Source organism: Gymnogyps californianus, chromosome 28 (genome assembly GCF_018139145.2).
Source record: "Gymnogyps californianus isolate 813 chromosome 28, ASM1813914v2, whole genome shotgun sequence".
In the NCBI taxonomy this organism is placed as follows: Eukaryota; Metazoa; Chordata; class Aves; order Accipitriformes; family Cathartidae; genus Gymnogyps; species Gymnogyps californianus.
The window spans coordinates 7,327,967-7,355,575 of NC_059498.1; the positions used below are offsets into that span (position 1 = coordinate 7,327,967).

General features: G+C 63.1%; 3 protein-coding genes across 4 annotated transcripts; 1 reads left to right on the forward strand and 2 right to left on the reverse strand.

Annotated features, from left to right (window-relative positions):
• Nucleotides 1-743: 743 nt before the first annotated feature.
• Nucleotides 744-8,567, reverse strand: RETREG3 (reticulophagy regulator family member 3). Its single transcript, XM_050911819.1, has 9 exons — nt 8,368-8,567; nt 7,387-7,493; nt 6,111-6,141; nt 4,859-4,985; nt 4,059-4,143; nt 3,494-3,631; nt 2,911-2,990; nt 2,415-2,547; nt 744-1,887 (listed from the first exon to the last, which is right to left on the reverse strand). The coding sequence occupies exons 1-9, from the start codon at nt 8,547-8,549 to the stop codon at nt 1,454-1,456; spliced, it is 1,317 nt and encodes a 438-aa protein (XP_050767776.1). The 5' UTR covers nt 8,550-8,567; the 3' UTR covers nt 744-1,453.
• Nucleotides 8,568-8,825: 258 nt separating this feature from the next.
• On the forward strand, nt 8,826-16,869 carry TUBG1 (tubulin gamma 1). 2 transcript variants are annotated; one of them, XM_050911658.1, is made up of 11 exons: nt 8,826-8,895; nt 9,179-9,291; nt 9,883-10,050; nt 10,311-10,406; nt 11,648-11,727; nt 12,329-12,455; nt 13,254-13,340; nt 13,592-13,741; nt 15,053-15,205; nt 15,525-15,686; nt 16,154-16,869. In XM_050911658.1, exons 1-11 carry the CDS (start codon nt 8,847-8,849, stop codon nt 16,349-16,351), a joined length of 1,383 nt encoding a protein of 460 aa, XP_050767615.1. In that variant the 5' UTR covers nt 8,826-8,846; the 3' UTR covers nt 16,352-16,869. The 2 variants fall into 2 exon arrangements, with proteins under 2 accessions (XP_050767615.1, XP_050767616.1); XM_050911659.1 differs by having other exon boundaries at nt 10,311-10,379.
• Nucleotides 16,870-17,941: 1,072 nt separating this feature from the next.
• PLEKHH3 (pleckstrin homology, MyTH4 and FERM domain containing H3) lies at nt 17,942-25,544 on the reverse strand. Its single transcript, XM_050911965.1, is given in 14 exon segments — nt 17,942-18,766; nt 18,855-19,046; nt 19,115-19,564; nt 19,658-19,778; nt 19,905-20,041; nt 20,281-20,488; nt 20,597-20,894; nt 21,095-21,218; nt 21,374-21,531; nt 21,726-21,849; nt 21,851-21,921; nt 22,141-22,229; nt 22,917-22,972; nt 25,395-25,544. Coding segments are annotated over 14 exon segments (2,361 nt in total). The 3' UTR covers nt 17,942-18,583.
• Between the last annotated feature and the right edge of the window lie 2,065 nt (nt 25,545-27,609).

Here is a 27,609-nt window from a genome sequence, read left to right on the forward strand (position 1 = left end):
CCGGACCAGGGGCTCTGCACCACCGGGCCGGACAGGAACCGGTCCTAAACCCGCACGGGTGAGGAGCGCTCGCCCTTCCCTGCCTGCCCACTGCACCCCAGGACAGCTGGGCCGTGCGAGGCCAGCACTGAGCCTTCCGCTTGTATAAAATAACCTGTTACCGACAGCCCCCGTTACCCGGGGCTGAGGACGGCCACCCCCACCCCCCCAACCGCAGCCCAAGGGCCCTGTACAGCCGAGGCGTTCAGGCAAGGGGATTTAGACAACAAGCAGCAGATAAAGGGGTTTCCCTGAAGAGGTACGTTCTTTGCTGCACAAATGTGATCGAAATCAGGTTCTATGGCTTAGAAAAAGCAATGGGAAAGCTCAGTGAGGCAGAGGGCCGGAGGGCTCCAGAATGTCTCTCCCCCGTAGGTTGCTGGTTTGTTTATGTGACCGCAACGGGCACAAGCTCTTCGGTCACCGGTGGCTTGGGCTGGCGTCCCCCCTTCGGTTCCAGGCTCTCAACTGCAGAGGGCTGGAAGCAGCAGGCTGTCCCCAGGGCCAGAACAAAACTGGCCCGGCAGACCAGCTCCACCTCTTCCCTCCTCCAGAAAACCCATCCCTGTCAGTTCCCCGAGAGGCAGCGGCAGGGGAAGCGCAGTATTGCCACTGTCCACGCCGAACGCGTGCCGGAGGAGCACCGGGGATTTTTAGCAAAGTGTTAGTCCGTTATTTTAGGAAAGCAACACAAGAGCAGCTGCCACATGTAGATGTTCTTTGCAGGACTCTAGTCATCACAGTAGATGTCTTATTGCCATTACGTCTCTTACAAAATAGCATCACTAGAAAGCTGGAACCAGAGATGAGCGGTCATTGCAAGTACAAACATTGTGGCCGTACACCATCGTGTCCACAACAGGAGCAAGGGGTTTGTTTCTACCCGGAGCTGGATATTGCTGGGAGAGAAGACTTGGATTCTGTGCACGTTTTAGGAGCAGGGAACAGTTGTCTTAGAGACAGAATAGCATTAAGTCCCAGACACTAAGTCTGAGGGGAAACCAATCCCATTCACCTGGTTACGCACCAGCCCCGGAAGGTCGGCTTCAGGATTGTCCTTGGCGATGCTAAGTCGGTCTGACTGGTGGTCTCTAGAGCTGCAGACACCAGATGTATTGTCTTAGGTGAGAAAGTTTGGAGCAAGCAGCATCCTGGCAAACAGTGCAGGGCAACGCATGGGTGATTGTGGAGCTATCACATCAACGCCTTCTCCCTATGAATTACCAGTGTAGTTTATTTTAAAATCCAAGCGAGGCTACAGAGTCACAAGTCACAGTGGTGTTCCCAGCCAGGACTGGCTGTCACGTCACTCATACTCACACAGGAGACGATCTAGATAACTGTGCAAGGCTTTTCCTTCCAGGATTCCCCCCACGATGCGCAACAGAGAACCAGAGGGAAGTGATGGGATTGCTTACTGGCCCCGTGAGCCAGCAGGATCCAGCTGGTTCAGCTCGGACTGATCCAGCAGTTCAAAGTCATCCCCTTCCGCATCAGTGTCCAAGTCCGAGCTGGCCGTTCTAAGATAAGTCTTTGCACCTCTCTGGGGATTGTCGCTGCGTGAGGAGCCTGGCTGAGGGGCTCCTGACAGCGCAAGCTGTATCATCCCTCTGGTGACAAATCCGGCTATGTTGTTAGTTAGATTCTGTACAGATGGCAGTGCGCCGGATTCTTCCTGGTCATAAGGGAGATGCAGATCTTCTGTCACTTGTGGGCGGTAAGCCAGACTTGGGATCCCAATGCTGGTGTCATCTTCGTCATCTATGCCAGTTGCTTCCGGGTTTATGGAAGGGAAGTCGGGGAGATCCCTGGCAAAAGATTCTTCTGGGTCACTGTGACCGTCCAGGTCTAGAAGAGGAGAAAGTGCTTTAAATACGCAGTACACGCCAAACACCCTGCAGGCAAGGGCAGCACAGCACACACAAGCTGGGCCATTACCTCCCCGAGACAGACTGTCTCTTGTCCTCTCACAGACCGAACACTCTTTAATCTCCCCCTCACACAGCTATTCGGGATGCCTGCTGAGCTCCCAGTTCACTCGCAAGGAATGCGGATGCTGAACCAGACACCTTCTGCCACAGGAAAGCACCCCCCCCCCAGACTTTGCGCTGCAACCTGTATCTCTACAGCCAGAGACTGGCAGAGCTGGATCTGCCTTTGAAGAGCAGCTGTCATTGCCCTGCTAAAGCACCACAGGAATTAAGGAGGAAGCTCAGTTCTGAAAAAACAGGTAGTTGCATCTCATCTTAAGCAGCAAGACAGACATCAAACAGCTAGAGCTCAAGGGCCGAAGGCAATGCATCCTCCCTCCAACCCGTCACACCGGCGCCTGCTCAGCGTTCCACACCTTCCAGAAGCTGCCCATTTCCTCTCACCTTCTGATCCTTCTGTCAGGGGAGTCTGGCCCCTCGAAAGGTTAAACATCCCATTTTCAGTGTAGGAAACCTCAGCATCCGAATGCTCCGAGTCAGAGATGGTTAGTTCCTTGGCAACCACAGAGTCATCCAGCTTTGAAATAGGAGATAAAATTGAAAACATCAAATACTGGAAAGTTTATTCCTGTGCCTCAAGACAAAACACATGATCCAGCGGCCACCAGTTAACCCCAGTCCTCATGGGAGGCTGGTATCGAGGCTCATTTCAGACTTTACTGCCCAGCCTGGGAGACTGTAGTTGGTACAAGCAGCTCTGGACATCCTTGAGTGAGACAGAATAGGAAAGACCTCTCTAAAAGGAGAATATCCTCATCTGATCTTCCATCACAACTCAGCTACAACGCGCTGGATACAGGGCCACGCGCTGCATGTCCACGTAATGCAGCGAGTTTGTTTTATTCAGCTGAGCTTTTCTATTTCCGAGACATTTCGTTACCTTGGGACAGAATGCGGCAAGCTCCTCTTCGCTGTCACTCCCATCATCCACAGCCTCCTGATTAAGGGATCGGCGACGCACTGCCAGAAACCAGACTCAAAGCTTATTATTGCTGCTAGGACAGGGGTCTGTACAGGACCAGCCTTACGCCGAGCAGAAAAACCCTAAACTGGCAAGCTTGGACATAACATAACACAGCACGCTTTGTTCCACAGCAGAGCAACGTGATCATTTCTGACTTGGGCTGCTGCAGATCTTTTGCTGAGATGAACATGTTTAGCAGCTACCTCGCACTGAGTCCTTCCTCTTTTTTCAGTGCAACTGCAATATGGAACACACAGTTCTGGCAGCTGAGAAATGGAGCAGCTCAGCACCGTGAAGAGCTTACACCAACCGCTCACTGGGAGATGCCTGTGGAGGCAGAGCTGCCTTGCTTCCTTCCCCAAGCACTTGCAAGTATTTGCCAAGGGCGCTGGAGTGACTGCCATGCCATACATGCAGCCCTATCCCACTCCAAGACCAGGGGCTCCATTCACAGGCTGTTTCAGGTACCAAGGGTCAGAAACACAGTACAGAAACTTACGTTGCTTCTCCCGCTGCTTTGATATCATGTAGCCTCGAACGCTGAAATCCAGCCGCTGCAGAGCTGGCTCCAGCTTCATGTACATGCGCTGCCCCAGTCTGTGGTACACAGCAAGGGGCCACAGCAGGATGAAGAGCACTGAGGTGAGTGGGAATGCTGATTAGAAGTTTGTTCAGGATGCTACTTGGCAAACATCTTGCCCATTTTGTGATGCAGTATAACACACACACGGTATGCAAGATCTGAGTACTGAAGGCAATGCTGTGGGAGGCTGTTAGAATTGGTGCAATCACCTCTGCCAATTTAACAAAATTGAGAGGCTAACCTATTAGTGCTCAGATCTACGGTTACTAAGCACTCAAACATGTTCTCTCTGGACCAGAGACCTTAGAGTCCTGGACAAGAACCACCACATTCCAGGCAGAATGTATTGTTTTAGATTTTAAAGCCATTCACACAAGCTTGCCTTTTGAGCAGAAGAGCCCCATCCCTCAGACATTCAAATCCCACTCATCTCTACCCCTTTTCACTTGTAAGCCTGTATTTGGCACAGAGATCTACTTACACAGCAAGTATGAGAGCAAGAGTCCAGGGATATACCGGCCCAGGACAGCCAGGAAAGTAAAGACTCCACACGCTAGAAGGCAAAACTGAAGACATGGGAGACAGTGAGTTTCCAAGGTTAAGCACTGGATCCACTCAGTTCTTGACCATCTTGTTCTCTGCAGATTCTAGGTCAAGTCATAATTCTAACGACAGCGAAGCCTTCCTAGCGTTCAACTACCCCACTCGAGGACTAGCGCAGACACAGGAGGTATCTGGCTTCAGAGCGACAGGCAGCATACCAAGGCCTCTGCCTCAGAATATGAGGAGCTTCCCAAAGCAGGGATGCTAAAAGCAAGGAAGAGACTAAAGAAGACAGAACTCTTCGAGGTGAAAAGGACAAGGACAGTACCACCATGTAACAGGTTCCTCTTTGCATAAGCCTCAAAAAAAGAAGAAAAAGGAAAAAAAAAAAGCTTGACACACTTTCTCAAACTGTTGAAATCCAATGAGGGAGATGAGTTTGACAGACACTTAAAAAGCTAGAAACCTACAGAAGGAGCAGCTACGTTTTCACTTCACTAGTGCAATCAACATGCCAACACTCATTTTCACCTCCCTCCTCCACAACCTGATTATTCTGCCTGTGCTTTCTATTCCTCTCCACCACTTAATAGCCATGTTGTTGTGGGAGACCTGCCGCGGTAACCTCCCATCTCCGAATGCATTCAGCCAACGCTGGATGCCACCACAAGAGGATACTAGTGGTCAGCAGAGGCTCCACACCAAACGTTTTATTTGCTGAGGTCTGTACATTCTTACCTTTCCAGGGTTTTGCCTCTTGAAAATGAAAAGATTACTTAAGAAGTTGGTCCCAGTCACCCATCCTTCAGCCAAATGGTGACAGAGTTCTGGCACTCCGAGCAGCCGAGGGTGAACGTATCCCCAGCTGCAGTGAAGGGAAGAATTCGGGAACAGGTATTACTGCGTCGACGTCAGTGCAGAAGTTTGTTACAAACACTTGTCTCGATACTACCTTCTCTTCTCCCCCAGCCGCTGAGCTCCAGAGATGAGGGTCAGCCTGCCTTTCAGAACACCACCTTGCCAAAAGCAGCACTTCTACATACCGTTCTACAAGTGTCCCAGTTCTCCCATAGCAGCTAAGGAGCAGTAATTTCAGTCATTCAGTCTTTTGGCTTAGACTAGTTTCCATGCTACTGGAGGGAAAGGGCAGTGCAGAAGCAAATCAAGCAAATCCATTTGCTTTTTCTGCATTTATTTGGTCAACTGCAACCCCCAAGAATTCAGCACGAGATCTACAAGCAGCCTTGTACCTTACTTAATATATTCAGTTACTTCGGAGGCATTGTCTTTGGCAAGTTCTATTAGTGCTTCTTAACTGCTAGTCATAAGTACTTGAAGGTTAGGAAGAGCAATTCCTTTTGTACTTGGGCCTCCTGCAAAAAAAAAATAATTTGTAATTTGGCACCAGCTCAAGTGATTTCATCGGGAGCTGAGCAACCAGCGCGGCTCGGCAGCACAGGCAGGCAGAAAGGTGTGCCCAGAGAGAGGAAGGTGTTATTAGTAAGACAACACCCCAGCATTTCTCAACCCATTATTAATGCTGCAGTCAGATCATAACTATGCAGCAACAACTTCTGGAACAAGCTTGTTAAACGTTCCCTATCGGATCTCAGAAGACTTCATTATTTCCAGAAGAAATGCTGTTTTCCTGCTATTGGAGGCCCATACAAAAGGAATTGCTTTTAAGGCAGCACCTCTAACTTAAGGGTGCAGGGGGAAGTGGCAGGGGAAGTTTTACAACACTCAAGCAAGCATTATTGGAGGCTGCTATGAAAGCAAAGTTTAAGAATAATATAATGGCTCGGGCAAGTCAAAAACTTGTCACAACTGCTTGACAGAGTCCAGGGCTCCATCCTCCCTCCCCTAGGCAGCTCCCTTCTCCCCCTTCCTTCCTTGCTCAAAGGAGCCAGCATTACAAGCACGTGCAGGTAATAATTACACGGTATCACAGCAAAGTACCAAACAGCAGAGGATTCAATTAGCTTCCTACCTCTCATTGTCTAATTCGTCAGGTCTTGCCACTAAAATATTAAGAACAGACACTACATTAGTTGCAAGGAATTTGCCATGAGAATGCTTAGCTCTTGGGATTTAAGTAAAGCTTTCATGAGCTGGGGAATACCTGGAAAAGACATCAACTGTAATTAAGAACCGGAGATGCATCACTCCATAATACATTTTGAACGCGTACATGTGACAGTACAAGACTGCAAGAGAGCCTCCTTGTTGCTCCTCAACATTTGTTGGACATTGTCTGGAAGGCTGCTCTGGTTACACTGACAGGTAATAGCAAAAAAATACCACTTTCAACTCCCTCCCTTCCCCTGCACACATCCAGATAGTGAAGGAAGAACAGCTTGCTTACTGAGAGGCATCAGAGATTTAAGTCTTTTGATACTTTCTCACCCAGGCTGGAATTTGAAAAGTGACCCAGGGATGTACCAGTTATCCTGACAAATTGAAATCAAGCTTATGAGGGAGCTGGACAGACACTTCCTCATAAGTAGGAACACTTCAGCTACAGAGCCTGAGCCAAGCCGCTGCTAGAAAACGAGGAAAGCTTTAATGTCTTCCCAAGAACTACACAGAACACAAGTTGAAGCAGAAAGCTGGGAGTTGTACTTGCTAGTTAGTTAGGGAACCACCTCTGCGAGCACGCAAACCATACACACTGCTTCAAAACCAACCTGTCCATGCAAAGCCAACAAAATCCTGAGCTGCTAAGAATGGTAGTATTCATGAGTATATTAATATCCAAATGATAGACAGAACTGCTTTGTTTACTAAAAGCTTAAGAGTAACTTCATTAACAGCTTTTAAGATGCCTCTCCTTTCAAATAAATCTCTACTCAGCAGCAAGCCTGGGACTCATCTTCGTCCTAAAACATGAAGCTAATTTATTACAGATTCTGAAGAGAAATCCAGACGTATTCCACATATGCTTCAATTTCTTGCTCTTGTACTGAATGCTTGGAAGGTGAATCACGGCTTCAAAACCTGCACTAGTTCACGTACACCAGATGTTTCAGGATTATGAGACAAATACCAGTGTCACAAGCATGAAAAGCTCTTCTTATGTTTATGTAAGTTAGGATTTTCCAACTCCAGGAAGAACATGCCTACAGCGTTCTTGGCTGCTTCTAGACTCACAAAGCAAAAACTCCAGGATTTTAACTATTTAGCTCCAGGCAGTGCAGAGCCTATATACCTCTAGGGCTAAAAGCAGTGCTTGATTTGCTGGTATCAGCTCAAATGTTGCAACTTACCTGCAATTTCAGGCCAGATTTTGTTCTTCCACTGATCTAGACAAACTACTACTATAAGGGTAAACGCAACCAGGAACAGCAAGCGAAGAGAAGTCAGAGCAAAAAACCTATGGGGAAGAAACGAACAAATCGGTACCAACCAGATCTGTGCGACACACACAAAAGGGGTAACGCAAACCAACTCAAAACGAATCAGTCACTCAGTAACGCTTACAGCCAGAGAAAAGCGAGCAAGTGCTAATCAGTCTGCATCCAGCCTGCCTGCGCTGCCTGCTGGGGAGCTTATCAGGCAGCTGCCGTCAGGCTGCCTTAGGGACCCTTATCTGCTCGTGTCATTTCGAGCACGACAGCCCTGCTCTACAGCTCACCTGTCAGAGGCGAGCAGAGCCTGCTGCCCTTCCTCCACTGTTTGAGTTTTGCTGATTAGTTCCATTCTTTCAGATAACAAGGAAAACACGCTGAGAGGGACAGAGCTGAAGCAGACATCAGCACTTCCAGGTTCTTTCTCGTCTGCTGAAATAGGTCACGAACTCAAACTCCTAGGCTAGCCGCTCGGGTCCCAGCGTTCCTCCCCGCAGGACCTGCTCACCCGGTCCCGGGAGAAGGGGTCCGAGGGAGCCATGAGCGTGCCCTGCGGCTGCGAAGGGGCCGGCAGGCAGGGCACCGGCCGCTAGTGCCCTCCGAGCGCCGGCCTCTGCCGCCTGCGCCCACCCGAGACCCACTGCCACGGGGGGAAAGCCCGCCAGGGCAGCGCGGGGGAGCTCACCGGGGGCTGCCTGCACCCGCGGCCCCTCCGCCGCACTAAGGGGCCTCGTCGGGACGCGCCTTCCGCGGCAGGCGCCGCTCCGCAGCCCGGCGCCCCCCCACAGGGGAGCGGACCCGAGCCCCGCCGGGGCGGCCTGCGCCCCGGCCCGCCTCCCGCCTCCCCGCCAGCCGCGGCCCGGGCCCCGCCGCCACCGCCCCCGGCCGCCGCTCGCTCACCAGAAGAGGCCGTGCGCCGCCGCCCACCACAGCGCGCTGCGTCCCGGCCGCTCCCACACCAGCGCGGCCTGCGCGGCGCTCAGCAGCGGCTCGTAGGGCCCAAGGCGGCCCCGCAGCGCCGCGCTCAGCGCCTGCACCCGCCGCTGCCGCTCGCCGGGCCCGCCGGGCCGCGCCGCCGCCATGGCTCCCTCCCGGCATCAACATCCGGCCGCCCCGCGCGCGCGCACGGCCGCCGCCGACATGGCGGCCCCCGCCGCCGGAAGCGGGGCCGCGCTGGGCGCCGCCATCTTGGCGCGGCCGCCGCCGCCTGCCAGGGCGCACGCGCGCTGGCGGCCAGGGCGCCGCGAGGGGCGGGGGCGAGGGGGGCTCTCCCGGAAGTGCGCCGCGCGCACGCGCAGTGCGTTGGCGCCGGGCGGGAGACGCGGCGGGGCAGCGGGGAGCCGGGCGGAGGAGCGGAGCGGAGCGGAGCCTCGGCCGCGATGCCGCGGGAGATCATCACCCTGCAGCTGGGCCAGTGCGGCAACCAGAGTGAGTGGGCGCCCGGGGCCGGCGGCGGCAGGGCCGGGCCGGGCCGGGCCGGGGGAGCGCGCCCCGGGCGGGGCCGAGATTCTGTGGGGGGCGTGGGCGGGGCCTGCTAGGACCGGGGCGGGGGCCTGCTGAGGGGGCGGGGCCTGCCGAGCCCGGGGCGGGGCCTGTCGGACCGGGGATGCTGCGGGCTCTCCCCCGGCCCGGCCCGGCCCGGCGTGGGGGACCGGCCCCGCCCTGCCCCGCCCTGCCCCGCCCCGCCCCGGCTGACCGCACCCCCCCGCAGTCGGGTTCGAGTTCTGGAAGCAGCTCTGCGCCGAGCACGGCATCAGCCCCGAGGGCATCGTGGAGGAGTTCGCCACCGAGGGCACCGACCGCAAGGACGTCTTCTTCTACCAGGTACTGCCGGGCGCTGCCCTGGGCCCTGCCTGCCCTGGGACGTGGAGCGGGCACACTGTGCTGCGGGATGCGCCCGCCCTCGTCACCAGCTTGATCCGTGCCCGGATGAACGCGGGCAGGGCTGTCGGTGACTGCTTCAGCTCTCCCCAGTAGCCCCCCCCGTTCAGGGACCGGTGGGCTGACGCTGACCCCAGGCTGGTTTGGGAGGCAGCCTCAGCTAGGCAGCACGCTGCCAGGGCTCCTGCCTGTGCTCCCGTTTCTGGAAATGGATGTGTTGTGGAGGCAGAAACACGAGGCTGAGGCTGCCATAGACACCACCTTACGTAACCGCCGCGAGTGCAGGCCCGTTAGGGGGGAGCTGCCCCCCCTCCGCCTGCCCAGCGTTCAGGATATGCTCTGGGGCGCATAGAGATGCTGCATTACCGACAGGCCGTACATAACAAGTTTCCCTTCCTCCTCTTCCCTGTCAGACGCCAGCTGTGCCGTGCTCTCGCACGGCCAGGGGGTGGCACACGCACTTGCAGTTTCTCTTGCGGTAAGAAGCGCCGCTGAGCTGGGACTGCATCGCGATCTTACTGCTCCTTGTTAAAGGCAGACGATGAGCACTACATCCCGCGAGCTGTGCTGCTGGACCTGGAGCCCCGAGTTATCCACTCCATCCTGAACTCCCCTTACGCCAACCTCTACAACCCAGAAAACATCTACCTGTCTGAGCACGGAGGGGGAGCTGGGAACAACTGGGCCAGTGGCTTCTCACAGGTAACAGCTCTAGTGCTCCTGGGTGCAAACACAGGTCAGCTCGTTAGGCGTCAGGCTTTATCATGGCTTTCTCATGTCAGGCTCAGTACACGGTTTCTGAAGGATACCTCATCAGTCGGCAGGGACTTACGCCCGACGCTTTGTGGCACCCTGGGCGCAGGGTCACATTGCCAATCTGACTTGGCTTCACACCAGGCTTGAGGAGCTCTTCTCCATTTTCTGTGGGAACGGAACAAATCCTGGCCTCGTCTCTCTTGCAGGGAGAAAAAATCCACGAAGATATTTTTGACATAATAGACAGAGAGGCTGATGGGAGCGACAGTTTGGAAGTAAGTAAACCAGGGAATTTGGATCCGGTTGCCCTGCTTGGTGTTTTCAGAGCCAGGCTGCTGTTTTATAAGGTCAAGCTCAGCCCTTCGGTGTACGCAGACTTCCTCAACTTGCTTCTGGGTGCCAAGCAGAGAACACATAGAGAGGGGAAGTAGGGAAAGGAGGTCTTTCCCATCACTACTACATCTGCCAGGCTTCCCCAGAAATCTTCTTACTGTTTGCTCAGCAGGGCATTTTTCTGCCCCAAGTACTGCTTGCCTTGGGCATTTCCCGCAGGATACAGTCCGCAGGAAGAGGTCCAGGCATTATGGTGTTTTTTCCTTTCCCTGTTCCGCCTCCCTCCCGTGGCTCTCCCCTGCCTCAGCTGAAGCAGGACACACGCTGCTTGTCCTCCAGTGAAGGCCCTCGTGGGTAGGGAGGGCTGTGCTGGAACAAGGCCCCTGCTGCCCCTCTGCTTGCAGCAGAAGAGGGAGCCACGGGCTGCCAGCGGGAAGGTGTTTAGACCCAAAGTTGCTGAGTGCTTCGAAGGCCATGGAATGAGCGCAGGCAGCTGCAGCTTCGTTTTCTCTCCAGCCGGGCTAGAGGGGCACCAAGGGCACCGACAGCTCTTCGGCTGCTTTGCCTTGTGCCTCTGGCAGGACCTTGGCCACCCTCCGTGTAAACCCGTTTCCTGTGCGTAGACAGAGAGGGCTCCCTGGTGTTTGTGTCAGGCTGTCGCGCGGCAACAGGCGAAGGGAAAATGTCATCGTAAAATAATCTGGCAGAAGATCCAAGAGCCCGTTGTGGGACCTGCAGCAGGTGGGACCTGCCCTGAAGTCGGGTAGAGGGAGTTTGACCTTGGGCACTCTAGAAGGAGGGGAATGGCATGGAGGGCCCGGGGAAAGGGCTGAGAACATGTGCCTCCGTTTTGTATGACCGACTGGACCCTGAAGGTGACCTTGGAGCTATTCTGAAGTCTGTTCTGGGGTGGGAGGAATCCAGAGGCTCCTGAGCAGCACTTGCACTTTGTGGTGTGTGCAGAGGCGCGGATTCCACCCACTCTGGCAGAAGTGGCCTGATGAGCGTGTGGCTGTCGCTGTGGTCTGGAGGAGCCAGGGCTAACCTCCGCTCTGTCCGCAGGCGTCAGCTCTCAGTTGCCACAGGGGGAGTTCTCGCCCTGGCTGGCGAGTCTCTGCTGGAGGTGGTGGCGGTGGCGCAGCGTGCCTTGCTCTGCCTGCTCCTGGGGCTGAGCCGGACCTTGAGCTGCCCGCGTTCTGCTTCCTTCCAGGGGTTTGTGCTTTGCCACTCCATTGCCGGTGGAACGGGCTCCGGGCTGGGCTCGTACCTCCTGGAGAGACTGAACGACAGGTGAGCGTTCAGCCTTGTCCCCTTCCCTCACGGCAGAGTCTGGCCCAGCCTGGGCACCCTGCCAGTGCGGGGAGCTGGAGAGCGCTGACTCAGAGCCACCGCCCCCACCCAAACACTGTCTTGTGCAATCCCTGGCACGCTGCCCGGGGAAGGGATGGCTCCTGATACGCCTGGGGACTTCAGAGGCTCTGAAACTGGACTCATGCTGTCCAAACTCTGCCTTCCCTCAGCCATTCTTATCAGGCAGCTGCCTTCTGACACCGTGACTGTGCAGGGGAGGGTGGGAGGCTCTAGCTGTGGGTTCTGAGCTGCCATCCCTGCCTGTTTCAGCTTGCAGCCTCTCGAAAAGGCTTGTAAGCAGCTGCTTACTCAGCCTGCAGATGGCTCAGCCTCGCCTGTAGCTCCGTCTGGCAGCCTGCTCCTGCACTGCTAGGGTAGGCACTGCTGGGACAAATTCTCTCCCTCCCTGGGAGCCGACTCTGGCGTGCAGCACTGGTGACTCACTGCTGTCCTGAGCCCTGGAGACTGCAAAGGGAGCTTGTGGGAGGAGAGTGCTGGCTTGGTGGTGTTAACCCTTGAGATTTCTGGGCTTTCTCACCAGGTACCCTAAGAAGTTGGTGGAGACCTACTCAGTTTTCCCAAACCAGGATGAGATGAGCGATGTTGTAGTCCAGCCGTACAACTCTCTGCTGACACTGAAGAGGCTGACTCAGAATGCTGACTGCGTGGTAAGAGTCCCGCTGCGTGTCAGGCCAGCAGTGCAGCCAGCTCCTGCGTGGCAGCCCTGTCCCCAGCCGCTCAAAAACGCAGCTTTTCCTGGGGCAAGTGCCGTAGCTGTGTGGGGTGAGTGCTGCAGCAGCGTGCAATCTGCCTGCGAAGCCGCAAGCGCAGCAGTGAGTGCACCCCTGTCCAGACGGACTGAGCAGATGTGGTGGCTCTAGGGACAAGGGCTCTGCGCTAACCCCTGCTGAGCTGTCCGGCTTGGCATTTCTGCCTCCGGGATCCAGCAGATTCTTCCCATGGCAGCGAGGACTGGCTGTGCTTCCTCTGCGTAGCTGCACTGCAGCTTTCTGCTTGAACTCGATTCCAGCATCGCTTTCAGCACCCACAAGCCCCAGCCAGGCAGCATCTTCAGCCTGCACCAGGGCCTTCGGTCAGGTCCTAACCAAGACACTGCTCGTCCCTCCCAGCTTATCTCTGCATGTGGCAGGGCAAGAGCAGCTGCGCCAGAGCTGCTGGGGCTGAAGGTTGCTGCGAGGTGCTGGCCCAGAGGCAGTGCTCTTTGGGAGAGCGCTGGGGAGCACAGCCAAGGCGGAGGGAAGAGCTTCCATTGACAGTGTCGGTTACGCTCCACAGATGAGTCAGCTTGTGGTTTCAAGTGTCTGCCACCTGCCGCGGAGGGCTCCGCCAGGCCGCGGCGCTCGGGGCCTGTGCTGGGCGATCCGGTGCCCTCGGAGACGTGGCCAGGACTGCCCTTCCTCAGGCTGCCTCCGAGGCTCTTCACAGAGCCGTTTTTTCTCTTGCAGGTGGTTCTGGACAACACAGCCTTGAATCGGATCGCGACGGACCGGCTGCACATTCAGAACCCATCGTTCTCTCAGATCAACCAGCTGGTGAGAAGGGCTCTTCCCTCTGGAGAAGCCGGCATGGGGCTTCCCCGCTGCGTTCCATTCGGTGTGAACCTGCTCCGTGGGCTGGGCACGGTGGTGGGCAGCCGGGAGCCGTGAACGAGGGTCCTCTGCCCTTCCCCGGGGCGGCCTCCACAGGCGCTCCAGCTTACCCCGGCACGGCTGTGTGAAGCAGGTTTTGAATGTGCTCTGCGCCCATGCGGTGACGCGGACACTGACCCCATCCTCTCCCCCAGGTCTCCACCATCATGTCTGCCAGCACCACCACGCTCAGGTATCCCGGGTACATGAACAACGACCTCATCGGGCTGATTGCCTCGCTGATCCCCACCCCCCGGCTGCACTTCCTCATGACGGGGTACACACCGCTCACCACCGACCAGTCGGTAAGGCAGCCCGCCAGGCACTCCTCCCCTTCCCCGAGGGCAGGAGGAGCTTGTAACATCCGTCAGTCCCACGGTCTTGGTGTGAGCTCTAATTGCGTGTTCCAAATCCCAGGCCCGTGTGCCCACGCCACGTGACAGCCGCGTGTGATATGAATCAGACGTGAGCAGGCAATTGTGCTTGTGCTGGGCTACCTGCCGCATGCATCAGGATGGCTGCGGCAGCTATGGGAGAGCCGACAGTATCTGATCTGACAAAAGCCACCCTTAGAAACGATCGGAGTAAGCCCAGCAAGGTGGCCCTGCCAGTCCTGCCACCCCGGTGGGCCACCAGCCCAGGCCATTTGGGTCAGAACACTGTTGATCATTGTCATGCCAAGACTGATCGTGGGCTCCAGGCGTCAGCCCCTTCCCGGGGCTTGATCTGTGTTCCGGGAGGGGATTGCCACCCCCCAGCTGCCTCGAACGCTACCGCTTGCGTTTAGCTCGTCCCCAGCCAGTGCCCCTCAGCCCCCCCGGTGAGAACGGTGCAGTTCTGTTCTGAGAGGCACTCACCTGCGTTGGCCGTGTCTCAGTTCTGCTGGGAGCTAACAGCTGCTGTTCTCCTCTCGTTGTGTGCATTTCCTCAGGATGTTACTCAGAGAAGCAAATCTGAAAAACTGCTGGCTCTGAAAAGGGTATTGAGTGTGTGATCTGTCCTCCCAGGGAGGAGTGCGGGGAGGGCTCAGCCAGCAGCTCAGACGGTGCCTGGAGCGGGGCTGCCACATCGCCGAGCTGTCCTTGCTACGGGCACTCCTTCGGGTGCCGGCCCTGGCTGTGGCCCCCTTGGCAGGCAGCAGCTGGGCAAAGCCCGGGCCAGCCCTCGGGGACTGCAGTGGCCGGTCTGCCCACGGGCTCAGTGCCAGCGAGGTGGGGAGGGGGCGCGGCGGGGAACAACCCCTGTCCTGTCCTCCAGCCCTGCTCTTTGCCTCAGCAGTGCAACAGGACAGAAGTCTGACAGCAACAACATGAAACGTGTCCCTGTCGCTCTGGTCTCAGCTGAGCTTCGCCCCCAGCCCCTGCTGCGCTGCTGGCAGGGGCAGCTCGGCGCCCTTGTGTTGGAGCCTCCGCCAACGCTCCGGTTCTCAGCCTGGCTGTGCCCGTTGTGTGACTTTGGGACTTCCCTGTCCTGCATGCGGCTTTGCACGTGGCTCCGTCCCCGGGGCGAGGGCTTCTCCGTCCAACTGCCCTCCGCTCCTGTGTGCGTGTGCAGGGCAGCGGGAGGGCAAGGGAGCAGTGTGCCCGCTCCCTCTGACCCCTGGCTGGCATTTGCAGGTGGCCAGCGTGAGGAAAACCACGGTCCTGGACGTGATGAGAAGATTGCTGCAGCCTAAAAATGTGATGGTGTCCACAGGGCGAGACAGGCAGACCAACCACTGCTACATCGCCATCCTCAACATCATCCAGGGGGAGGTGGATCCTACGCAGGTGAGCGCCCGCGGCTGTTTCAGGTGCTGATGGCAATGGCGTGGCCTGCCAGGGAAGGGCACGGTCACCGTCTTCCTGTGCGGGGATCCTGGAGTGAGACTGAGCAGTGCCTGAGAACCGGCTCCAAGTTGCTCCTGTGTGGGCCCTGGCCTCGTGGAAAGGCCGCTAGTCCCTTGCTGTGAGGAGCCTCCCTGTCTGCTGTTTGCTGAAGTCCACATTCCCGAGGCCGTATGTCCTGCAAGGAGCAGCTCCTGGGTCTGCTGGGACCAGGCTGCTTTGCCCATCGCCCTGCTGCCCCTTGCTGCTCTCATCCCACCAGGTTCACAAGAGTCTGCAGCGGATCCGGGAGAGGAAGCTGGCCAACTTCATCCCCTGGGGTCCTGCCAGCATCCAGGTGGCTTTGTCCCGCAAGTCCCCCTACCTGCCTTCCGCACACCGTGTCAGCGGCCTCATGATGGCAAACCACACCAACATCTCCTCGGTGAGTGCCTTCCCTCCCTCTACACCGCGGGCAGCGCTGGGGCCCCACAGCTGCAGCTCTGATGTCCTTTCAGTCGCAAACGTGTCTTCTCTGGGGCTTTCACAAAGCCATGGCAGGCCCTGCAGATGAGGGGAGGGCGGGCAGCTCCCAGCTGGGGCACGGCAGGGCTCAGGTCGGGTCTGGGGTCCCGTCAGTCCTGCTGCAGCCCTGCTGCCGTTCTCCCAGGAGCAGCCTGCTCCTGGGACTCCTTCTCCCTGGCCAAAGGCAGCCTCGGAAGCACGAGCTGATCCTGAGTGCTGGCTGGGCGCAGGGTAGCAGCTACTGCCCTGCCGGCCTGGGGTGGGCTGCCTGCCTGCCTGCCTGCCTGCCTCCTCCTAGGCAGCAGCCTGAGGAGGTCAGGCCCCTCCCCGTGCCCCGCGGGATCCCCAGGGAGCTCTGGCCCGTCTGACCACTGCGCTGCTCTCCAGCTGTTTGAGCGGACGTGCCGGCAGTACGACAAGCTGCGCAAGCGGGAGGCCTTCCTGGAGCAGTTCCGCAAGGAGGACATCTTCAAGGACAACTTCGACGAGCTGGACAACTCCCGGGAGATCGTGCAGCAGCTGATCGACGAGTACCACGCGGCCACGCGCCCCGACTACATCTCCTGGGGCACGCAGGAGCAGTGAGTGCCCTGCCAGGGGACGGGAGGGTCCCACGGCCGCCTCCACGCATGCCGGCAGGGCTTGTCTCGGCCGTGCCCATGTTTAGTACCCCTCAGCGCTGCCCGGCCGCGGTGGAGTCATCACACTGGCTGCACACACACGCTGCGCTCCTCAGCGGAAGCAGCTCTGCAGGGAGCCGCACTGCCCCTGAAGACCCTTGGCGGGGGACAGCCTCCGCTCCACCACGTGCCCTGGCCCAGGATGGGACTGGGGCAGCTGCGCGCTGTGCTGGTAGGGAACCTCCGCCCGCGGGAGCAATGCTCGCTCGGAGGAGGAGGAGAGCGAACCCGGGGGCTTGGAACAGGCCTGGCCTGAAGAGTTGGGTGCACGTGACCCCTGTGGCCAAAGGCTCTGTGTGGCTGAACTAGTCCTTGCCCTGGGCAGGAGCCTTGTTCCTCCTTCACCAGATCAGGCCTGGGGCACAGGCTGTATCTATATTTTTGTAGGTTATTTTGCTTTAATAAAGGCTGTTCCTGCACTGATGCTGCCTGCACGGCTCCTGGAGCGAGCAGCTGGGCGGAGAAGCAGCTGCAGACGCTGCCGGGGCCAGCACTGGCCTTGCCCAGCTAGCCAGCCCTGCAGTGCAGCCACAGTCTGACGGTGTCCCGGCTCAGCGGGAGTGGTGAACCGGGGCCGCTGCTCACCTGCACATCCCGGTGGTGCGTGGGGCCAGCCCTGCCCTGGCTGGGAGCCAGCCGGCAGCGTGCTGCCTGGGCCTGGGCACCACTGGGCCCGGGCACTGCTGCGGCAGAGCCAGAAATACTGGAAGGACCTGCCGGCGCGGCTGACCAGAGACAGGAGCCGGCACCACCCTGCCTGCCCTGCCCGCAGAGCACGCGGTGCCCACGTTAACGTTTCACAGGGGCAAGGCCCCGTGCAGGAGGGAGGCCCCCGAGGGGCTGGGGGTGCCCTCCCCGCTCTGGATCCAAGGCAGGGGATGGCACTGCCGGGAGGGAGACCTGGGGCCAGCCGGTGTTGATGTGGCGCAGAGGGGGACACAGACATGGCAGCTCCAGTCCTGCCCTGCGTCAGTCAGGCTGCGAGGGACAGGGGCGTGAGGCAGCGCTGGCGCCGGCCCAAGCCCAGGCAGCCCAAGGTGAGAATTAGCCTTTTCCTCTGACCCTGTGGCACAGAGCAGCAGGCTAAAAATACTCGCCCGCCATGGCAGGGCCGGGCTCCCACGCCCTCTTTGGCACCGGCCCCGCATAGGCGCCCGCTGCTGGGGCAGTTCCCCCCGCCTGGGGCGGCCAGTGCCAGGGGGTGCCGGGGAGCTGGAAGCGGAGCCGGAGCGCTGGCTGCGCTGTTGATGAAATGCCAAAGGGCGCAGCGAGCAGCCCGGCTGCTGGTGCTGGCCAGAGGGACGGCGGTCCCTGCCCCCAAGGACATGCTGTGCTGCTCCTCCCCGCCGCCGCTGCCTGTCCCAGGCCGTGCTGCACTCGCTGCCCTGGGGATCAGACCGTCCCTGCCTCCTGCCGCCGGCCCAAGCTCCAGGACAGGAGGCCCAGCCATTCCTTTGTGCATTTATTTAGAAAAAAAAAACAAACAACCCCCCCCTCCCAAGACAGAACCGACAAACTTTACAGAGGCAACATTGAGGGGCCGAGCCCCAGCCGTACCAGCCGCCACCCCACCGGCCACCCCTGCACCACGAGCCCCGCCACGGGGCCACCGCGAAGCAGCAGGGCCCGGCCACTCGGCCGGGAGGAGCCCGCTGGTCCCCGAGGCGGCTCGGCCAAAAGCCGCCCGCAGCTTTCCAGGAGGGGTGGGTTCAGTGGACGGACGGACAGACAGACGACGGCACAGCACCGCTGCCCGGCACCCCTTGCCCCAGGCAAAGCCCCCGGGGCAGCGGGAGCCGGGGTGCGGGCAGAGCTGCCAGGCAGCACAAGTGCTGGAGGCGAAGGCACCGGGATGCAAGGGATGGGGACAGGCCTGGGGGCAGTGCGCGGGGTCCGCGGCACGGCAGCCCCGCTGCCCGCCAGGGAAAGTGCTGGGAGACGTGGGGGGCACGGGCGTCTCGAAATAAATTAAGGAAATAACCAGAAAGGCAACAGCGGCGTGGGGAGCACGAGCCCCTGTCCCCCTGCTCCAGGGAGCGGCTGGGGACCAGCACAGACCTGCCGCTCGCTGCCGGGCCGGCCGCCCTCCCCATGCCGTCTGTCGGGAGCACCCTGCGTGGCCGCGCCGGCCGCCGGGCTAGCTGTGGAAGGAGCCCACCGACGGCCGGTGCTGCCAGGACCCAGCCGCAGGGCAGAGCCCCTGGGGCAGTGCGGTGGGGTCCAAGGCAGGGGGGCTGGTGGCCGGCTCCTGGGGCCGGGGCGGCTGCCGGGTGCCCGCAGAGGTGAGGTACGTGTTGAGGAGCTGAGCAATCTCATCCACCTGTGGGGCAGAGGGGACGCGCTGGGTCAGCCCAGGGTGCCCGGCACCCTGCAGCCCCCAGGGGGAAGGAGGGATGGCCGCCCCTTACCTGGGAGGTCTCGAAGAGCATGTCCCGGTCCTCCACGGAGAGGCGGAAGGTGCTGCTGTCGGAGGCGCCAAAGGAGGAGATGCGGCCGTAGCAGAAGCTGTCCAAGGGCTCGGGCTCCCCCGGCTTGTAGAGCGAGACGGCCTTGGCCCCGATGCCCAGCCACAGCCGCTGGGGCCCGGCCCCCACTGGGCTCTGTGGGGAGAGGGGTGTCAGGGCTGCCCGCTGCCAGGGCTGCCCACCGCCCCCCGCCGGGGCCTCACCGTGCGCAGGTCGACGTCGAAGAGCGTGGAGCCGAAGCCAGGCCACTCCCGCACCAGCGCCACGTAGGCGGCCATGGCCTCGGGCCGGCCCATGCCCTGCAGCAGCTTCCACTTCTCCACGATGGCGGCCATGGTGCTGGCCCCCTCCTCCCGCAGGCGGCCCCGCAGGCGCTGGTCCCGCTCCGCCCGCTGCTTGGCCAGCGCCTGGCCCCAGAGCCCGCCGGCCAGTAGCCCCGCACGCAGCCGGGCCCCTCGGCACTTGGTGGGGGGCCGGCGGCGGGGGGCCGGCAGGCGGGCATGCAGCACGTGGGGCGGAAAGAGCTCCTCCAGGCGTGGGAAGGGGGCGTGGGTGGAGAAGTCGCTGTTGAGGCTCTGCAGGCGCAGCGCCGCCAGCGTCTGCAGCGTCTCCTCTGACGTGGGCACGTAGCCCCGCAGCACCATCTCGTGCGCCTGCGGGAGAGTGGGGTGAGCCGGCACAGCACGGCCACCACAGCATGGCCACCCCGGCATGGCACGGCACAGCCACCCCGGTATGGCTCTCACCTGCTCGAAGAGGAGGGCAAACTCCAGGCTGTCACGCGGGACATTGTCCGTGTCCAGGAAGCCGTAGTGCTTGAAGCAGAGCCGGCACGGCGGGTCCTGCTCCCGCTCCTCCCCGGCCAGGCTGCGGCAGAAGGGACCAGCCCCGTCAGCGTGGGGGCAGGCGGGGCGAGGCACCCCCACACCATCCCCTCCCGCCCGTGGTCCCCCCGGCCCCTCTCCCCCGTAGGCAGCAGAGTGGGACATTTACTTTTCAAACCTGGTGAGGACGTCGGCCAGTAGCGTGGCGCTGCCCACGGGCTGCTCCCGCCGCCGGGACTGCTCGTAGAGCGCAAAGAGGTTGGGGCTCTGGGACAGCCCCAGGCGTGACACCAGCTCCCGGGCCACCTGGGGCGAGACAAAGGCAACCGACGGTGACTGCGCGTCCCTGGCCGCGGCGCTCAGGGCTGCAAAGGGACACAGACAGGTCATGGCGGGCAAAGGCAGGCGGCCCCCGGCCCCTCTCCACCACGGCTCAGCTGGGAAAGACCCACAGGAGCCCCTCACCTCCCACGGCACACTGCCCACCCAGCCCCGTGTGCCAAAACGTCCCGAGCCCCCTGCCCGGCACAGATGCGGACCCTCACCTCCTCGGCCGTGGTGTGGGAGCTGATGGCCACGCTGCAGGCGGGCGCCCCCGGGCAGTGCACGGTACAGATCATCTCCTGCCGCCGCATCAGCACCAGGATCTCCTCCAGCGAGGGCACGCACTCCCGCCCCTTCGTCTTCCCCAGCGCCTCCCGGATGAAGCAGGCGTACTTGGCCATCTCCGAGGCGGGGAACCGGCTCTCCGTCCTGCAAGAGACGCCAGGAGGGTCACAGTGGCACTGACCCGATGGGGGCCCTGGCACCCGGCGAGCTCCCTGCCCGCAGCTGGTGCCCGGCGGCTCCGCCGGCACTCGCCTGTCCAGGTGGAAGCGCAGGAAGCGCAGGACGGGCGGGGAGGGCAGGAAGGTGCAGCTCATGCAGGTGAGCAGCTGCCAGTAGTGCAGGTCGCCCTGCCCGCCCGGCGCCGGCGGCTCCGTCGTCTGCTTCACCAGCTGGCAGTAGATCTCATCCACCAGCGGCGGCAGGTCCAGGCAGGTCTGCAGGACGCCCTGCATCAGCGGCACCGGGTCCCGCTCCGACTCCAGCTGCTGCAGCGAGTTGAAGAGCTTCACGGCCTCGTCGCGCAGCGTGGTGTAGCTGCGGGGGCTGGGGGCTGCGGTACGGGATGGGGGTTAACAGCCCCTGTGGGCTTCCCCAGGCCCCCCTCCCCAGCAGCCAGGCACCATACCTGCACCCGGGGCCAGGCAGGGCCCAGCCCAGCGCCTGCCCACCCTGCGCAGCACCCAGCCTGGCCATCGCTCCCGCCAGCCCGGGGCGTGGGACCAGGCTTTGTGCCCCCCGCCCGCCCCTCACCGCTTTGGTCCAGGCTGCCGTAGGGGAAGGGCAGCAAGGGAGCGTAGAGGGGGCTGCTGGTGTAGCGCAGGATTGGGTTGCAGCGGTAGATCTGCTCCAGGACCTCGGGGCTGCCGCAGTGCTCCTGGGAGGGTGAAGCGATGGCTGCAGAGGGGCTGCCCGGCCAAGTGCCCATCACAAGTACCCTCCGCTGCCGCCCCAGGGCATGTGAGGCCCCGACCGTCCGTCCTGGCCCCGCCGATGGCTGAAGGCGTGGGCAGCCCCGTGCCATGGGCTCACCTCGATGTCGCGCATGAGCAGCTGGGTGGGTGTCTGGACAGGCACTTTGCTGTCGATGACCTTCTGCACCGCGCACACCCAGTGCACGGCCTCGTTCAGGTGCTCCGTGTACAGGCGGTAGCAATGCTTCCTGCCAAACACCGTCACACTCCAGTAGCCTGCGGGGACAGACAGCTCACCCGCTGCCCACCAGCACCCTCGCCCCAAGGACCCCCACCCCAGCAGGGCCACTTGGCGCCCCGGCTCGGCACAGCCCCTCCTCCAGGCGACGAGGCCTCCTGGGGCTGGGAGGGCGATGCAGGGCATGAGAGGCGCAAAGGTGTAGCCTGACCGAGGGGCGCAGGTGCCTTACCCGTCTCCTTGTAGGTCTGCTTGTCTGGCCAGAGCACGGAGCAGAGGCTGGTGAGCACGAGGGAACCCAGCCGCCGGGCCCCCTTCTCGTTGCTGCTGTAGTAGTCCAGGGAGTCGGGCGTCAGGCACGAACCAGTACTTCCGAGGCCGGATCCAGGGGGTCTTCACGCCGCCCCGCACCTCCCGCTGCAGCCAGCCTGAGAAGGGGAAGCCTCAGCCCCCACCTCCGGCACCATCCGCCTCACCGGCTCGCCGGTGCAGGGCAGGGTGTGCCCGCTCCCCACCAGCCCAGCCAGTGCCCCCTGCCCCTCTGGGACAGGATCCAGCTGCAGTCGGGGCACGATCCTGCCAGCCCCGCCTGTGCCCCAGCTGCTCCAGAGGCAGAGGCCCCTGTGCCCCAGCCCGGCTGTGCCCACCTTTCACAAGAGCGTCGGGGTCATCCTCCACTGGCCCTGGGCCCTTCTCCACAATGAGGCTGCGCATCTCCTCCGCGACAAGCAGGGACCTGGGGACAACGTGGGGCTGAGCCCGGGTGCCCGTGGGTGCCTCCCACAGCCCCCGAGCGGGGAGCCAGCCCAGGGGCTGCGGTGACCCAGGTCCCGAGGGGCTCCAGGCACCCCGCAACCCCGCGGTGGGAACACGGCAGAGCCGTCGGGTGCAGATGACCCTGGCTAAAAATAAGCTGTTTGCAGTCGCGGCCCTGCCAAGGAATTCGGAAAATGAACAACCAGGAAGGAATGTTGGCAGCAGCGTCAGCACTGGGAGGACGGGGAGCGAGCAAGCCCCTGTGCCCCAGCACCCTGTCTCCCCGAGCACACACTGCCCCAGGGCACGGCCTCTGCTGGTGGACATGGCCTGGCAGAGCCTCCCAGCCCAGCAGAGCCTCCTGGCACAGGAGGAGCCATGCACGGCCCCCGTTGGCTAAGCCTGCGGCAGCCAAGCCATCCAGCATGGCAGAGGGATGGAGACGTGCCTGAGGATGCACCAGGGATGGGGACGGAACACAGCAGTCCCGGCTCTGCCATCCTCTGTTCTAGCCGATAGACCGGCACAGCACGGTGCCGGCCTTGTGGGCAGGATGGTATGGTGCACACCAGCACCAGTGCATCTTCCCGCGGTGTGCCAGCTCCCACAGCACCACGTGTGGGACGCGATGGGACGCCCAGCAGGCCAGAGGCAGGGGGTCACTCACCGCTCCGAGCCACTGCTGCTGCGGGTGGGCTGGCTCAGGCTCACCTCCAGGGAACCCTGGGGAGGAAGGAGACGTCTCAACTCCACGGTCACCGCCTGGCACCCCGAACGTCCCCCCGATGCCTGCTCGCCTCCTTGCCAGCCCAGCTCCAGGCCCAGAGGGACGGGCTTGCATCCTGCTGCCGCAGGGCAGGGAGCCCTGGTGCCCCCACGGCTGTGGCAGGAGCCAGGGCTGCAGCTGGGGCACCCCCGGGGTGCGGGGGCAGCCGCCGGGCGCGCTGGCTGCATGTCCTCAGCTGACCCGGCAGGCTGAATACCGTGCAGAATTGCACAAGGTCAGTGCTGAGTAATACGCTTACGGCACAAAGTCCCATTGTAATGGGGCCGCTGACTTCCTGCCCGCGGCGGTGGGACACGGCACAGGGAAGTCCCTGGCCCTGCAGCGGGACGGGGGCCGGCTCCTCCTCGCGCAGCACAACTTGTCATGGACGGTGCCGCTCACGTGATGACCCTGGCACACGTGCTGGGACACGAGGCAGAACCCAGGCACGGGCAGGCACCGGGTCAGGCAGGGCGCCCTGGCAGAGCAGGGTGCGGGGACGCGGCAGCACCGGCAGATGCTGCCCTGGGAGATGCACGGGCGCTCCTGCCAGCTGCAGCCCAACGGGGCAGCCGGAGGTGTGACAGGCCAGAGCGCGCCACGAAACGCCAAGAAAAAGAGACGGCTGCTAAAAATAGCGGTGGGGAGGGGGGAGCTGCTGCAGGTACGGCTGCGCCGCAAGGCAGGGCCGGGCGCCGCTGACCCGTGGCATTAAGGGCACCTGTCGCGCAGCGCCGGCACCCGTGCACGGGGCCAGCTCCTGCAGCGACCGTCCCGCTGCCGAGGCCGGGGAGGGCCCTGCGCGCTCCTGCATGGCTACCGGCACGGAGATGGCGCCCAGCTCCTCGCCCGTGGGAGGAGGAGGTGGCGGTGGCGGCCGGCTCCTTCTCAGGGATATAAATAAACGGGAGAGGAGCCGCGGCAGCAGGGCCGGGGTAGCTGCTCCCACGCTCCCAGGAAGGGGCAGCCGGTGCTGCGGGTTTCCGAGGACGCCCCAGCCACAGCAAAGGGCTCCCCAGGGAGCTGGCGTCACAGCCGCCCACGCCAGCCCGGACCTCCGGAGCCAGCGAGGCGCATGGGACACGGGAAGCCCAAAGATGGCTCCTGCCGTTGCCGTGCCCTTGGCACTGCCACCGGTGCCCAGAGGGCCCAGCTCCCAGCCCTGCCACTGTCCCTGCTGCCCGCCATCCTGCAGGGCTGGCACTGCTGGGGAAAGGGACCCGCTGCCAGGGGACGGCTGGTGTGGGGGGCTCCGGGCCGCCCCCAGCCCTGCGCAGCCAGGGCAGCCCAGTGGCAGCAGGGCCGTGCTGCAGACCCCACAGTGGGCAGCGGGAGAGGGGCCGCAGCAAGCGGGACTGGGCTGTCACCACCCGCCGTGTCCACTCCGGGCAGGGCCACGGCCCCGTGCTCCAGGTGTGGGAGGCAGCCGGGACGGGCAGGAGGAACCCCTGGGAGCCGGGGTTTCCCCCGCCGCCCCACACTATCAGCCGTCCTCCACACAGCCCAGCCGGAGGAAGCGCCGGTTTCCGCCGCTCCGCTTCCCTAAACAGAGGAAGCAGCCGGAGCGGGGAGATCCAGGCCTGCTCCCCACGCCTGGCACATGCTCCCGGGGCGCTGCGTGCCGGGAACGGCCCCGGCCTGCTCCGGCAGGTCTGTGCGGAGCCGCGGCCGGTCCCGAGGAACCCGTCCCGTGGGGACCCTCCACACCCTGTCCAATCTGACCTCGGCAGCGGCACAGGGTAGGTACAGCCCTGGTGCAGGATCTGGCACTGCCAGCCCCACGGCTCCTGCCCCGAAGGAGCAGGCAAGGGCAGGGAAGTGCAGGCAGGGCAGCGCAGGCAGGGCAGCACCCGGCTCTGCAGGCAGCTCCATTGCCCAGCCGGCCTGGCAGCGCCTCGGCTTCGGCTGCACCCCAGCACCCGCGGGTCCCGTCACCGCGGCACCAGCAAGGGCCCCGCTCCGGGAGCCCCGCACCGGGATCCAGCCGGCAGCGGCCCCCGCACCCCTCGGCTCTGCCCCGCGGGCTCCGGGACCCCCAGCGCCCGCCCAGACGCTGCCCCGGGGCAGCGGGTCCCCCGCAGCCGCCGGGCCGACCCCCCCCCCGCGCCCGCGGGGACCCCCCGGCCGGCGGCGGGGACGCGCCAAGGGCAGCCCGGGCAGCGGGACCGGCGGGGACGTGCCCGGGCAGGCGGCGGCCGCGCTTGTCGGGGCGGCGGGGACCGGGGCGGGCCGGGGCAGCGCCGTCGAGCGCGGGGGCCGGTGCCGGACGGCCGGGCAGAGCCGGGCGCCCCGGGCGGGAGGAGCCGCGCAGCCCCGGTCCCGCCGCGGCGTGCCCAGCCGCGGCTCCGGTGCCCGTCCCGGAGCCGGTGCCGGCCCCACCTGGTCTCCCTGGGCGCGGAGCTCGAAGGACGCCTCCTCCTCCTCGGCCTCGCCGTCCGCCTCCCGGTCCGCCTCGCCGTAGTCCCGCCGCAGCAGCGTGAAGCCCTGCCGGCAGCACAGCAGCCACCACAGCCCGCCCGGGAACGGCATCGCCCCGCCGGCACCGGACGGGACGCGACGGGACCGGGACGGGACCGGCCCGCCGCCCGCCCGCGCCGCGCACCGGCCGCCACCGCCGCCGCCGCCGCCGCCGCCGGGACCGGCCCCGCCGCCGCCGCCGCCCCGGGCGGGCCGGGCCGGGTGCGTCACCGGTCCCCGCCAATCGCCGCGCGCGGCCCGGGGCGGAGCCAGCGCGCCCGGGGCGGCGGGGCCGCCGCTTGCGTCATCTGCCGGGCGGGGACGCGCGCCGCGCGGGGGGAGCTCCGGGGGCGCCGCACGGCCGGGCTGCGACAGCGCCGGTGCTCCCGGAGCCGCCGCCGCCATGGTGCACCGGGCACCGCCTGCACCCGGCGTGGGCACCGGCACCGGGCACAGGCCCCGCGCCAGGCGGAGCGCGCCGGTTCCGGCAGCCCCGGGGTTTCGCTGGCCACGGCGTCGAGCTGCCCCGTGGCACCGGCGCCATGTGCTGCCCCAGCCCTTCCGTGCCGCAGCACCAACGCCTGTCCCGGGAAGGCGGCTCGGCCTGGTGCGGTGCCGAGCCGTGTGCCGGCGGGCAGCACCACCGGGCTGCTTGCGCAGGCAGGGGCTCCGCGGGCAGGAGGGCAGCGTGGTCAGGCAGGCCTGTCCTGCCAGCCCTTGTGGCGCCTTCCCATGAGAGGAGCTGGCGGAAGGGGCTCGTGGCAGGGTCACAGCCGGTGCCACAGCGAAGCGGCACAGCTCAGCTCAGCCCTGGGCCCTGCCTGGCAGCAGAGGGTCCGTGGCACCCTCGAGCCGTGGGTGCTGGGGCAGCGCCCAGGCCCAGCCCGGCTCCTGGAGCCCCAGAAGGGGTTAAGCACATCAGCCGCGGCTCTGGCTTTGCTACAGCTGTTGGGTCAACACCGTCTCTGGGAGCCCGTGGTGCTGGGATGCGCACGCAGGAAGCGCCGGCTGCCAACTCTCCTCCCACGCAGCCAGCGCCGGGCCTGCGCCGGGCTGTGCTGGGGGCTGAGCCCCGGCGTGGGGCCGGCAGGGCAGCTGGGGCAGGCACGGGCACCGGGGCACCAGGGCAGAGCCCACCAGCCGTGGCGGGCGTGCAGCCAGTGTGGAGCCAGGCGATGCAGGGAGATGGTGGCACGGCTGTGGGGCAGCCCCAGGCACGGCTGTGGGGTCAGCTCTGGGGCCAACCCCGGCACTGCCATGGGGCCAACAGAGGAAGGGAGCGGGGCCACCCGAGGCCACAGGCTGGGCAGGGAGTGGGGGCAGCTGCGCTGCCGGGCCAGGTACTGCCCGATCCAGCCCTTGCTCCCTGCTGGCAGCAGGGTCAGCGGAGGGCTGCAGGGGACGGGGCCCATCACCCCGGCTCTGCGGCTGCTGCACGGGGATGCGGCTGCGGCTGCTGAGTCAGTGGTAATTGCGTTTCCGGCCCAGCAGTAGGTGAAGGGTCTGGGATGGCTTCTCCCAGTTGGAGCGCTGGGCTAATCCCAAGTGGGAGCCTGGAGGCGAGCAGGAAGCGGCCTCCAGCCCCGGCACGACTGGGAGGTGCTTCCCTGCATGACCAGCTCTGCTGTGGAGACCCCACGAGCGGCTGTGCCAGAGCCAGGCCCCGTCCTGCTCCTGGCACCCCGGAGCGCTTCTTCAGCTGGGCCCGGTGCGCAGGGCTGATGCATGGCCCCCAGGCGTTGCTGGCCCATGGCCCTGCGGCACTCCGCACGCTGCCAGCCCCGTGGGGGTGAGGGCGTCCGGGCCGTACTAGCCCCAGCGGCGGCACCCTGGCCCCGTGGGAGGTGGGAGCTGCTGGGCCGGGATGTGCCTGGGCAGAGGAGCTCGTGGGGGAAGTGAGAAGAGGGGAGGAAAGTCCCTCTGGCCCCTCGCCCTGGAGGGGGTTTCCAGCCAGATCCAGGGCAGGTTTTTCGGGGGGGGGGGGCCCTCTGCTGTCACCAGCCCGGGGACTCCCAGCCCCTCCAGCACCCTGCCCGCGGGGATGGTGGCGTGGGCTCTGCCGCCACTTCGGCCAGGGGCTGGGCTGGGCTGGGGGGTGACCCCCGCTCCTGCCCCCAGCCCCCAGCTGCCCCCTCCG